Source organism: Daucus carota, chromosome 6, assembly GCF_001625215.2.
Source record: "Daucus carota subsp. sativus chromosome 6, DH1 v3.0, whole genome shotgun sequence".
In the NCBI taxonomy this organism is placed as follows: Eukaryota; Viridiplantae; Streptophyta; class Magnoliopsida; order Apiales; family Apiaceae; genus Daucus; species Daucus carota.
The window spans coordinates 33,132,142-33,146,664 of NC_030386.2; the positions used below are offsets into that span (position 1 = coordinate 33,132,142).

At 34.4% G+C, this 14,523-nt stretch overlaps 2 protein-coding genes across 3 annotated transcripts; one reads left to right on the forward strand and one right to left on the reverse strand.

Moving 5' to 3' along the window:
* Positions 1–358: 358 nt before the first annotated feature.
* On the reverse strand, positions 359–5,170 carry LOC108228088 (uncharacterized). The gene is made up of 4 exons (XM_017403571.2): positions 4,483–5,170; positions 3,228–3,383; positions 2,387–3,070; positions 359–1,911 (listed from the first exon to the last, which is right to left on the reverse strand). The coding sequence occupies exons 1-4, from the start codon at positions 4,804–4,806 to the stop codon at positions 670–672; spliced, it is 2,406 nt and encodes an 801-aa protein (XP_017259060.1). The 5' UTR covers positions 4,807–5,170; the 3' UTR covers positions 359–669.
* Positions 5,171–11,019: 5,849 nt separating this feature from the next.
* Positions 11,020–14,295, forward strand: LOC108224701 (dihydroneopterin aldolase 2). 2 transcript variants are annotated; one of them, XM_017399395.2, is made up of 3 exons: positions 11,020–11,159; positions 13,117–13,349; positions 13,917–14,295. In XM_017399395.2, the coding sequence occupies exons 2-3, from the start codon at positions 13,153–13,155 to the stop codon at positions 14,119–14,121; spliced, it is 402 nt and encodes a 133-aa protein (XP_017254884.1). In that variant the 5' UTR covers positions 11,020–11,159; positions 13,117–13,152; the 3' UTR covers positions 14,122–14,295. The 2 variants fall into 2 exon arrangements, with proteins under 2 accessions (XP_017254884.1, XP_017254885.1); XM_017399396.2 differs by having other exon boundaries at positions 13,140–13,349.
* Positions 14,296–14,523: the final 228 nt, after the last annotated feature.

Below are 14,523 nucleotides of genomic sequence, written 5' to 3' on the forward strand. Positions count from 1 at the left end.
TGTCTTGGGAATTTGAACACAATTAAACTTCTTAGTATCTTTCGAACAAGCATTGGTCCCCTACAACCATATCTAATTTGCCTATCAAAAGTAAACCAGACTTGGAAACCTTAATCCCCGATACATTTATACAACACGATTGTGGGCAGAAAATTACAAATGCTGAAAACTTGTATTTTGAAGTACTAGTGTTCGGCGGGGACATGAACGCTCAACACTACATTTTCGACCAGAAAGGAACACATTAAGGCTAGACATCGACAAAGAGTATGTACATGCAGCAGCGATCACACAAACCGTGCTTATATATCATATCATATCAATCATGTATCGAGATAAAGTGTTGAGCAACGGAATGTGCATAAGACAGATAAAGGATATATTCAATTAAGGTGAGAGACTACACGGTGATGGTGATGTACAGAGTACAGACTGTTCCTTCCAACAGAACTGATACAAATTAAGGGCAATGTCACCAAATACCTGACCAGAAGATACTTCAGTAGTTCCTGATTTTATTGGGTTGCAGCTCAACATTAGAAAATCAAGGAAAGGACCCATGGCAAAAAAAAAAAAAAAAAACTCAGAAAAACTATTATGGGAGAATTTGAACCCATTTACATGGGAAAAAACATGTTAGACTAATCACATATACCCCTATACAGCAGTTCAATAAGCAGCAGCCTCTTCTATTGCAACTTCAGGTACGGGTGAACTGCTAGTAAACTCGGATACTGGAGAACTATCAGCGGTGGTTCTGGTGGTAGTCATTGCAAGTTCAGATACGGGGGAACTGCTGCTAGTAAGTTCAGATACTGGGGAACTACTACCGTTTGTTGTGGTTGTAACCATGGCTAGTTCATCTGAGCTTTTGGGCGCAGGTACTTGTAATTGCGTATAGTGAATTTCGATCTGTAGGCGCTGATGAAGGGGTGTTGATGCCATTAAACCTTTCTTAATGTCTGCTTGTAATTCCCGTATAGGGATTGCAGCTAAAAAGCTCTTTATGTACTCCTTGCAAGAATCCTTTCCTTGACAAACCACCACCTCTTCATTGTCACTCTTCACTAATACATCAGGCTCATATACTGCACCATCTACAGAATGCTCTTTACAATCCACCTGGTTAGCCTGCTGATTTCTAAGTTCCGCTTCCGCAACAACTATCTGCTTGTCGGTAGGCTTTTCTTCTACCGGCTTTGTAGCATCAGTGGGCAGCTTGCATATAGTTGTGTTCCTGTCAAATTTCAAAATGTAAGCCTGATCGCATCCCTCATAGAGCCTCTCCCCTAATGTATCGATGATGTAATAAGCTTCCGGGTCAACCTTGAGGACAAAAAAATGGTCATTCCAACTAACAATATAAATTAGTGATTCACCACGAGTTGAACATTCTGATCCTGCACGGCTAATCTCATCCCACATGTTGTCAAAGGACATGGCACCATGTAAAAAGTCAAATCTCCCTTCCTCCATTTCATCAGGATGAAAAAACCCAATGAAGGACTTTTCAGGAACAACAAACAGAGATCTTATTTTGGCTTGAAGGACAGTTTCCAAGTCAAAGTGTTTGTCAGGAAACCTGTCCCTGTGTGATTCATCTTCACAGAGGTTTCTCCACTCTAGCGAGCCTTCTCTGATCAAAGCATCAAACTGTGACTTGATAGGCATCAATTTCTGGTTGTTCTGGAACCAATCAGCTATGACGGCAACGAGAGCTGTGCATGCACTTTCACCTGCTGCACGCTCACTTCTCTGATCAATTGAAGCAAAGAATGCCTGTGTTTGGAGCTTCATGTGCCCATCTCGACTAGTTACTTCCTTCTGTTCCCATCTACCGATAGCAAAATTGTCTTCCCCAAACTCTGATACTGATGATCGGTGAGCGCTTGAGTCTTCATCAGTCTTGCTCTGGCACAGATTACGACAATAAAGACTTAATAACATTCAACTCACAGCAGAAACAAATGTACTTTATGTACTTCATTAATTAACAAAGGACTCGGGAAAAAAGTCTGCTGCAATCCATTCTATATCAAGACTGGAAGAATAATGATGTTTAATATCATGTAAAAAAATTGCCATAGGTTCCAGACCCAAAAATTATAAAAACTAAACCTTCTGACTGAGCAATTGATCAAAAAAAAATATATGCTGTAAATGTTTTTTGAACTAAATTAATTTGAGGACCAAAGTAAACAGAGACTCAGCAAACTCTTGAACTCTAGAACTACCCTTTCAACATCATTTTAACCAAACAGGTTGAAGAAACAGATTCTATTCTCTGAATGTAGGCTTGTCAATTATGTTAACTCCACTAGCACATATCAATTTACTCAAGACAACAAATAACCAATACAATATTCAAAAGTTCTAAGATCCTCACCCCATGAGAGAGAGATTCATCAGAACTGAGTTGCCTACGATCAAAATCAATGTCATCTCCACCTTCTTCACCATAATCCTTCTTCAGTAGAGGTTCGCCTTTGACTTTGGGAGATCTGAAACTGAGCTTTCTCTTCCTCCAAGGAAGTAGGCTTCGCTTGGAATTGTGAGTAACAGTCTCGGAGATGGATGCAGTGGAATCCTCTATGTTTGAGCAAGCAAGGTCTGATTTGCGGTTGCTGTAGTAAACCCAACCCTCATCCTCTAAATTGCTCCTCGTGCTCGAGTTAATTGTTTGTCCTGCACAATTTGCATAAGCCAATGTGCCATAACTAAACGATTTTCTGACAGAAGAATCCTCCTTAATCTCATCCGATTCTCCTTCCTCAAATTCATCAAGTGAATCTGAATCAAAGGGGTATGTATAATCACCCTCCTCACTCCTGGCTGAGCACCTACCTTCACTACCATCCTCCTCACGGCAAGCTTTCTTAGCTTTTCTTGCTGAGACATACTCAGTAAATATCTTTACCTTTCTGAGACCAGCTTTAAGTGCAGAAAGCTCATCTTTTTCTGATAAAGAATTTCCTCTCGGTCGCTGTGGGGAAGGACTCCGCACTATAGGCCTCTGAACAGACTCTGCTGGTTCTTGAGCAGCTCTAAGCTCCAATATACCAAGTGATATCTGCAAAACAATTGCTTTTTAATATTTCGGCTTACTAAGATCTAAAAAATCAGATAAAACTGGTTCACAGATTATGCAGGGGGAGAAGAGCCAAAAGAAGGCATAGCAGAACTTCAAAAGATATCAAAACAAAAAAGTAGTTCTATAAGATGCTTACAGTAAGTGAAGGGTGAGGTTCAGCTGCAGTTCCCGAGACTGTCAAAGGGATACTTAATTCAAATTCTTTCCCTTCAGCTTTAGAAGCAAAGTCAGCAAGGTTTAAAGATGCTGTTCCAATATTAGGAACCTTGTTCTTTAGTCTTTGATTCAAACCCTGAATCAAAAGAGAATGATTCAACTTCAATTTCATATCCAATAAGAAATATTCCATTACTCCGGTTTCAGGAAGAAAAATACAATCTCATTTAGGTAATGAAATATATGCTTTAACAAAGAAAGCTGAAACAGTTACGAAGGATGATATTTATAATGTCATGTATGAAATATATAACGACGATGTTGATGACGTTTCACAGGTAATAAATGACATGAATTGAGGTAACGCCAAATCGTATCAATTAAGCTACTGCAACAATCAAATTTATTATTCAAACGACAAAGTTCTTGCGTCATTTCACATATTAAACATGAGCTATTCGGTCAGCAATCCGACAGAACCCTACATATCAAGATTCAGTCTGAACCCCATACATCAAGATTCAGTTCGAAACCCAGCAGAACCTTATCCCTCAAGACAACAAAAATTTCATACAACAAAGTAGGTAAGAACAATCCAAAAGAAGAAAAACGGCTTTTGGTAGACAATTTATTTACGTAAACAATCTGAAATATGACAATGATCGAATATATTGACTTATTCAACACAGCAATTTGGTCTGCAACACGACAGAAGCCCATACATAAAGATTCAGTTTTTAACCCAACAAACCCTAAACATCAAGGCAACAAATATCCACAAACCGAAAAGGGGGGAAAATCCAAAATAGAAAAGGAAAAAAAAAAAAAAAAAAAACACTACGCTGTCCGAAGACATTTAGCAATTGAAAATAGGAGAAACAATCTAATACTGGTCAGGATACAAAGACAATCACAAAGTAAAACATATAATCACTCATATAGCATACAAATAATTACACACCAAAACCCCTTTATATCACTAAAAGAAGAATACATAACACAGATTCCGCCTACACAACAACTATCTCCAAGATCGAACACATTAAGGGATCACAGATTTCAAAAATACCAACACAAATTCACAGACGAACGAAACATCAAATCATCCTCTCTACTACAAATGTACACACCTACTAATCATCAATTTTACAACAATCCAATCAAACTACACCATAAAAAAGTCAATTCACACATTAAAAAACATTAATAATAAAAGAAGGGTTAACAAGACTCACATTCAGAACGGTAAAAGAGATCTCCCAAGGATGAAAGACATCATCTTTGTAACCAGACAAAGCACAAAGACTGAGAAACTCCTCATCCCATAGAACGACACCGTTTTGATCAAAACCCACTTCTTTAGTAACATTCTTTTTGACAGTCCTTCTAAAAGACCCCAAACCAATCTTGGGTCCTTTCCATCTGATCTCAACACCCATCTTTTGTCCATCTTTTTCATCTGGGCTCAGCCCATCTAGCCTCTTCACCACCAGTTTCACCTCAAGTTTCTTGGATTGAAGCGGCGGCCATGGCCGCCACTTCATCATCTTCACCACCATTTTCTTGAAAAATTTGTGTGTGTGTGTGTGTGTAAATACTAGATATGTTAGGTAAATGGAGGATTTAATTTAGGGGGGTCAGAGATATAGATGAAAAAGAGAGATTGGATATAATATAGATATATATTTGTTGTTATTGTTTTTGAATTGGGGGATCCGTCACGAGAATAGCTGGATTAATTTGTGTATGTTTTCTGAGAGAGAGAGATGGGAGAGAGATTAGAGAGAGATGCAGGGAGAAAAGGAGAGGAGGAATATGCCGTTATTTCTGCGTTGCTTCTCAATATAATACTATGTATATATTTCATACAAACAAAAGTAGTATTTGAGTTGGGATGTTTGGTCTATGGGCTTATTGTTGTTTATGTTGTATGTATATGTTGTGTGCATATATAGCTGTTATGTAGGGTAAATCTTAACAGGGGTAGAGACAGTAAATTATAGATGGATGAATTTACTGGCAGTGTTGGGTGGTAACTTAAGCAAACGACGTCGTTGGAGGGTAAAAACCAAGGCAGAGTCCAGCTGGAAGAGGAAGAATGACAGAGGAGACTGTGCTTGAGGCGCTACTTTCACAGCTTCACTTGTGTTATACAAGTGTTTAGGATTAGGTCAGTTGGGATAGGATAGGGTTTGTTGGGATTAACTGTGTGCAATGCAATTATAAATGAGTTGATAAAAACTATTCCCATAGGCCCATTTTAATTGTTTTCCAAAAAGATTATTGAAATCAATTTTTTCAAGATGTTTATTTATATTGCCTGGAAAATATAAATTAATGGCAAAACTGAAATTCACTGATGTTGAAAACAAGAAAAAGTAGAATTAGCTAAATTTTTAGATACCTGTTGTCTTCCTGGGAGAAACTTCAGCGTGTTTTTCTGCTATGACTATGTGTTACTACCTCCATGCCAAATTAGATGTCCCCGTTGACTTTGGGCACGTAACTTTAGGTGCATTGACCGTCTAATTCCGAAATTTATTTTTTTATTTTTTTTTATAAATGAAAATTTCATATTTTAATTTTTATTTGCAAAAATAAAATTTTAAAAATAAGTCACATATCTATGCGGTCAATGAACCTTAAATTGTGTGCCCAAAGTCAACGGAGCCATCGAATTTGGGATGGAGGGAGTATTTAAATTTAAATAAAAAATATGCTTTGTCGATAATTTAGATTTATTGATTTCCGTCAATAACAAGAGTAAACTCACCAGCACTATCAATCCTGCTCCATGAAAAGATACATGTTTTTATATTCATGACAACCAAAAACCTCTCTCGTCAATACTCTTATATGCAGATGACGAAAGATCTCATCCATTTTTCAACCTTTTAACGGTTGATTCATTCTCATATTTAATTTTTAACAATTTATTTATCATCGCGATATCTCTTTGGCTATCCTTTTACTTTAACATAGAATCGAATATCTTCTTCTCAAAATGTTTTTTTTATATGTGGTTTATAAAAATTAAAATTATTTTTATTTTTGAATCGAATCAATTATGATTGTGAATATATGTTGCCCATTGATTTCCTGACCCCCACATGCAGGACTAGCCATGAGCTAGGAAATTAGTAGAATACCGAACCACCTAACAAAACATGAGAAGATAAATGTCAGTCTCACTCTTCATCTTTCATCCTTGGAGTAAAATTTACTGGTAAATAAGTATGAACACAAATGATGTACTCCAAGAATGCATGCGCAGCTTTGAAATGTGATGGTTGTGATGGGTTGTTATAATTATTATATTTCAAATATTCATAATACTATATAATTGTAAGAGCATCTCCAACAGACTCTTCATTTAGGCTCCTAACTTGAGATTTGAGGAGGAAGAAGCAAAATGTTGCTCCAAGAGACTTTTAAGTGGCTCTTAAATCTTAAGAGCCTTTTGTTTCTCTCTCCTCTCTCCTCAAAGTTAAGAGCCACCACATGGCTCCTAACTTATTTTTTCACAATAAAAAAATCCTTCCCTCCAATCAACCTCCATTTTTCCCTCTCTTTTGTTATAGTGGAGCCCAATATATGAATAAAATATGAAATAGAGAAGAGATGTAGAGAGTATTGTTGGAGTTTACACTCTTAACTTTGTCCTAAATTACTAAGAGCCACATTTTTTATATTATATTTAGGAGCCAACAAAGAGGCTCTTGGAGATGCTCTAACAGAATCAATTATATTGTCAACCATTTGATAGTCAGCTATGAAGAAATATGGTAATGAGAAAAAAGGGAGGATCCACAAATGTTGACTTGATTGTGCGCCACATGGTTTTGCTTAGAAAGTAAAGGCGAGCGGGCAAACCAGGGATGGAGAGATCATGATTTAGACGATTATGTTTATGGGTATCTGAAATCAGCTATGAATTTTGTCTATTTTAAGAGCATGTTCAGCCGCGTTGGCTGTAATTATTAGCTAACTTGAATCTGTAAGATATTATGTAAAATTTGCTGAACTTGTAAGACATTTTGCTTCAATGGTATTGGATATATTCGTTGGCTATAATTTAAAAATAATATGTTATTAATATTTTAGATTATTAAAATTAAATATATCAGTTCAATACGGTAATAAATGATGTGCAATCTTCCTACAAATTTCTTACAGACCTGTAGAGGTTCGACAAATTTAGCCATCCACAAGAGGTTGAAATAAAATTATAGATAACAGTTAGGTATGGTTGGAATTGAGTTTTCTTGAGCTATTGGCCGTTTTTATTTTTATTTTTAGTGTGCCAATTCACCTTTTAGCTAAGGGTTTTCAATAGTTGGAGATGTTCTAAGCTCATATCTAGTATTTGGGTGGACAAAATAAAATCTCAAACCCATATGTTAAATCCCAAGATATGGGTTTTTATTCCCAAATGCGAAAGCGGGTATAAGATGTAGGTATAGATGCATCATCTTCTTTTTTTTTTAATTTAAATAATGAAATATTAATGTTTAGTTCAAAATTAAATCAATGATGCAAAAATAAATGACAATAATAATTTTATTAATATTTTTAGTTAATAAAATTAATAACTTATTTAACAAAAATTATTTCCAGCACTCAACCAAACATGATATTAGATTTGATACTTCAAACCGATACCAACTTAACCCGATTCCTCATTCCAATCACATGCCACTTGTCGAACCAAACGACCGCTGCACGATTTTCTCTGAATTTGCATGGACTCCCTCCGTCCCATAATAAAAATCATTTGATTTTAGACACATAATTCGAGGCGTAAAAAAACTTCAAATAATATATATGAATATGTTTTTTATAAAACTTAAATTACGCATAAAAAATCAAAACGATATACATCATACAGAGACATGTCATCTCATGTCATCTAGACGTACTCTACGATCTATTGGCACTGTTTTTGTTAATACTTAAGAATATGTGTTAAAAACTAAAATTATCATATAGAAAATGTAGGGAGTACATAATTTCGTATAAGATTGTAATTGATTTTCAAGAATAAATTCATTTGGAGTTTGGAGTTTGGTATTATACGTCGCAATCTGAATAGACCGGGTTGATAGGTTTTTTCTGATTAAATTTGTGTCGGAGTCTTTTCTTACAAATTTAAGCTGAACCTGGTTAATCAGTTTAATTATTTTCAAAATTGTACTATTATTTAAAATTAGCCTTTAACCCGTGCAAAGCACGGGCGGGTATATAGTTCGTAATTTATTATTTATAATTTAAAATTTAACATCATTTTATTAGTATTTTAGTATTAATGGATTGAATTTTAATTAAATTATATTATTCAACTGACTATATTTTTTCCAGGTTATTTAAAAATAGTCAAACCCTAATATATATATATATATTAGGATTTTAGTACATTTAATCCAAATTTAGTATACGTAGATCTAAAAATAAAATAATCAGAAGATTTTAATCTTTTCCAAAAATAGCCGATCGTGTAACACCTTTGAAAGATTCAATAATCTAATCAATCGAATTACGACGTAATTTTGTAATCTTGATTTTTTTGACAACAATAACTTTTAAGATTAGAGTTAGAAAGGGTTATGTAATGGTTATATTGAAATAGAATAGGTTAAAGTTAAAAAGAGTTATATGAAGGTTTTTGTTAAAAAAAGATATTCAAAATCGTATATTTATAATTTTATTTATAACATCATTATAATTTTTTTTAATGAAATATTATATGATAATGTATTGTTATGAGTGTTTTTAGTATTTGAAACTATTTATAATAGTAATAGACTCTCCACATTTGTAGACTTGTAGTACCAAAAAAAGAGTACCAAACCAAAAAATATAACTAAAATCTTGGTCTACAAAGTATACCCATGTTGACTTATTATATAGTATATATATAGATGAGTTAAGTTAAGTTCATATTGTTTAAGAACATATAGAGATAAAGGAGTGTTTACATTCTGCTTCAAATTATTGTAAGAAAATTTTTGCTTCATCGTCAGGGTGGATTTAGAAAGAGGCACGGGGATACGTGTGCTCTCTAAATTATTTTTTTATATATTTTTTCATCATTTTAAATTTTGAAAAATTATAGAAATGCCTCTCCAAAATTTAAAAATATATAGGCATTTTGAAAAAATTTGTTTCATGACCTCTAAATTTTGAATCCTAGATCCGCCCCTCTTCATCACGATAAATGTCCCATCTACGTAAAAAAACATTTTGATTCTTGTGAAAGGGGACGAGATGATGAATGTATAGAAACGAAGGAAAAGAAAAGGGTGGCACATGATAGTTGGAAATGTAATTGTGGTTTTGGTTGATTGCTTTACAGGTTGGCGAGTTATATTCTTGTGGAGTTCTTTCATCCTCTCCGGTCTACTCGTCTCTCAAGTTGTAGGGAGGCATGCATGCATCTACTCACGAGCATGTATATCTTGCAATGCAACTATATATGGATCATATCGCAAACTTTATTTGCTTGGACACTGTTCCTGTTATAGTCACACGAAACGCAACTTATCCATCTTTCAACAAATTTTCTTTTTGACAATTCCTTAGGATAGATATATAGCCTAGATGTTTTTTTCTCTTAGGTGACTACGAAATGTTGTAAACTTTTGACTATTTGGAATCACAGCATTATTCCCCTCCCCTAATACATTTCGGCATTTTTTTATTTTTTTTAATAAATACTAGAAGTAGAGTTATCTTATAAATAACGGCCAGTTTGTGGTTCCGCCAATTCTAGAAGTAGAGTACTTGAGTGAGTGCGTATTGAAAAGCTTGGAAATGTTATAGAGTGCCATTTTTGTTTGAGAGGTTTCTCGAATAATTCCAGGCGGGGTCAATATCAATCGAATGCTTGTTTCCAAGCAAAAGGGGGTTTGGTTGTCTTTTCAAGAAATGGAGGGCAATGGAAGACAACGGCATTGAAATTAACCCCCCAACAAAAAACATATGTATAGTGACAAACGATCGATAACAATAGCCAAGTAAAATGGTTGGGTAATAACCTTGATTGAGACGGCCACTAATACGAGCAGAGTGCAGGACGCACGGTGGGACTTTTAGTTCTAGATTTCGAGTGATGTTAGATTGATTAAACCACTAAGTAAAACTGGGAGTCATATTATTGTTTCATACCAATTATATACCTATATATAATAACCGTTTGGGAGATAATTTGATCGTACGATTCAAAAATTTATCGTCCATCTGATCATATTGACCAAATAAGCACATTAGATTAGAACAAAATTAACTTCTATTTTAATAAGGCAACTGATATTTACTTGCAAGTTTATAATTCCTTTTCTGAATCCAAAATAAATTATGTCTTTCACATATTTATGATTTTTTTAACCCAAAATAAATATTTTTTATCAGTTTTAATTGTAGAATCATATAAATCGCACAGTCACAAAATTAATTTTATCTAATATATTTTAAAATTAATAAGCCGGATATCTTAATCCAATATAAATATTTCTTATCAGTTTTATTTGTGAAATCATATAAATCGCACTGTCACAAACTTATTTTTATCTAATATAAATTATTAAATTTTAATCCAAAATAAATATTTACTATCAATTTTATTTGTAGAATAAATATATGTAAATAAATTTTATTTAATTGAAAATTTTATTTTATTAATTATAAATTAAATTTTTTCACACCATTTGCGATATGTAATTAGCCAGTTAAGCGATGAAACGAGGCCCAGTCTATCCTGATTTCTCACACAGGGATTAGGCCCAATTTTCAACCGTCCTTCGGGGCCCAAGTTTACTCCACGCCATTATTCAGTGAAAAAATATTCCTCCTGTATAATTTGAATTATCTTCTGGGTTGCCCCAGTTCTATCACTTCTACGCGTTTAATCCATTAGGTAAGATTCTTGTGTATTTACAATTTCTATTGACAGCTGATTATGTTTTTGATTAGTTAGCCATCTATGCAATCTGGTGTTTGACTTTAAATATGAATGATTATCAGTTATAATTTACCCCAAATTAGGTCACAAGCTATATGAACATTTACACTCATGAAATTCGCACACGCGGCATTTATATTTTACTTGATATTGCCTGGTTCAACTCATTACCTAGATTGACAATTGAAAATCAAATAAATCCTAAAGCTGACATAAATATCCTGACATAAGAAAGTTTTGATAGAATGAAGTGCATATATTTGACCCGTTTGAAGTATGTGTAAACTGTAATGTACTTAATAATATGATTGTTGCATCTGTTCAGTGTCGTAATATCTGATATCTTATTATTCCATGAGAAACTTAAACTGCAATGCCGACACACAAAGTTAAATTTAGCTGATAGTATTGACTTTCTTAAACGATTCCTCACAAAGTATACCTTATAATTCATAACTCGTAAGTGATGATTTACATCGAAAGCTGGAGTAATGTTTCTGATATCATTGAAGTACAGGTTAGCAATGGCGTAATGGTAGCCTGGTTTTGTACCACTATTTATACGCGTTTCGTAGATTAGTGTCTGTCATGTCTGATATGGAGTTGAACCTGTTATAAGTTGTGGTCAGTCTGGTTTCTTTAGTTGGACCTATTACATGAAGCAGTAGTAGATGGTGATAATGTTGTCCATACAGGAAGTGGATAGCACTATGATGTTCGGCATGGCCTTACCTTTACTATAATATTGGCAGAACTCATGTTTGTGAGAATAAACATAGAACTCCAACTGTTACTCTGTTAGTAGTCAAGGACAGGTTGCCAGTCGCCCGGTCTCATTAATGCCCCAGTTTATGAAATTCATATTGAATATTATCTGTTTTGATCAATCTGTTGTTGTCCTCTTCCACTTTGCTTACATTACTAGTTCTTTGTATATTACTAGGTCCCCTCAATTTTTATCTTCTCGTCAAGTTTGTTGACCAGAAATGAGGAAGTAGGTGGTTAGCGGATCTCAGGTGAAAACACAAATGTCAAAACTGAAACAACTTCCTTTTCATGGCAGAGGGTTGTATAAGAATAAGCATACTTAAAAACTGGTGTAACTTGATTGAGGGCTTGATAGTCATTAGGTGTCTCTCTTTTGTGTAAGGAAAAGTAATAGACTCCACTACATTTATTCTATATTTCCTGTCAAGCAGAGAAGCATTCTTGCTGGACTTCAATCTTGCACAATACAGTATAAAATATAGCCACGGATTCCATAGCCATTTGGATAAAAAAAAATGGTTTTTTGATTTGTTCTCTTACTCATCAATTACCTTGGAGAGGATTGTCCACCTTTGTGTCTGTTGAGCACGATTCTGTAGTTGCTATCTGATATCACTATTCAGAAACTGGCCCTCCTTGCAGGGGCATTGAGAACCATGTTTCTGTATGCTGGTAATTAGTTTACATACCTGTTTAACATCTAAGATATGGCTCACCAGAAGTTAGTTTTCCTATTAATGAGTTTATCTATACGTGATATTTTAGTAAAATAATTATGGCTATTTTTGAAGAACTCTGGACTTATTTTAGAGAGACAATACATGTTTGAAGGTGACATGGTCTCATTTCTTAAAAAGCTTGACCCCTAAATGACCATCCCAGAATTCATCATTAGAAGTCCAGAAGTTCCAATACAAACACCTTGCAAAATAAGACATTCTAGTGAGTTTTCTGCTATGCCTACTATCTTTACAGTTTATATTAGTTTGATCAAAACAATAGTTAGGTAACTATATTTTTGTGTAGTTTCATTTACTTAAATCTGGGACAATTCTTAAAAGATAACTTAGTATACATCTTTACCTTAATATATATGCAAGAAAGTATATTAGAGGAACAAATGCATCTTGTTGGTTATCTTCAGGGTTTAAAACTAGTAATCTTTAGGGGCTAAGCAGCAATGGCTAACAAAGGAGAACCGAAGGGAGATAAACTTGTACTTAGGGGCCTCAAGTTTCACGGCTACCATGGAGTGAAGGAAGAAGAAAAGAAACTTGGTCAGAAATTCGTGATTGATGTAGATGCTTGGATGGATCTTCGACCCGCTGGTATATCTGACTGCTTGTCGGATACCATCAGTTATACTGATATATATCGGTGAGGATCCAACTTTTGCTTGTCTGCTATGAACTGAAGTGTTATAGGTGCATGACTCCTGTTTTATTTCTATCTGTATTTCTCGGAAGTGTGTTGTTTATCAGCATCAAGTTAAAACACCGGAATATACTTATTGGTTGGGCATCTCATGTAACAATCATCCTTGTGAACCTTCTTGTCTGCAAAAAATACATCCAAAAGAATAACGTTTTTCATATATTAGCTAGTTTTCTCTTTGTAGAAACAGTTATATGTTATATATGCATCTTCCTTCTGTCTGAGATGACTATCAAAGTTATTATTTTTTGTAGCGGCTTTGTAATCTTATATTTCTATTATTTAGACTTTATGGTTTATCTGATTAATTTTGTTGATTATGAAAAGCTTGTGACTTAAATATAACCTTGATCTCCTTCTTATAACTTTATTCCTAGTCTTTAGTTTGTTTGGATTACAATAATATGGTTTTGCCAATATCCCTGTTACACTTGGTTGAAAAACAGTTGAAAATGATGAATTAAATTGTATGCATTGAGATATATGTTTAAGTTTTTGAATGATCTACAGCATTGTTAAAGAAGTTGTGGAGGGAACGCCTCAAAATCTCTTGGAAACAGTAGCTGAACTCATTGCATCAGCAACTCTAACCAAGCACCCTCGAATATCTGCTGTTCGCATTCAGGTTCAGAAACCTCACGTCTCAGTTCCTGGTCATATTGACTTTTTGGGTGTTGAGATTACTAGATACAGAAGTGTTGAAGGTGAAAAATAAAGTTTTACTGCCAATGTATTTCATTCTTGGGTGTGTAGAAATGAAGGAGCTTTGTTTCACTGGGTTTGTTGAGAATGTGCAAATTATGTAGCTTTCAAACCATTAATGGATTTGTCAAGAATGTACATTGTAATTGTAATACACCGCAATGACATTGTTTTGTGCTTCACTAGATATTTATTATTGGATGAATTTACAAGGAAGATCAGTAGTGGATGTGGATGAATGCATCTATGCGGCCTGACACTGCTTAAAAGAAGTGATTTCTGGAGAGAAACAAGCTGCTGTTTAATGACGAAGGACAATACATTTAACTCACGGATATAGCTTGCTGGTCTACCACTTAATGTATTTTTTCCGTCTATTCTCAATTTATTTAGGGCCTATCTTAGTTCTTGAAAA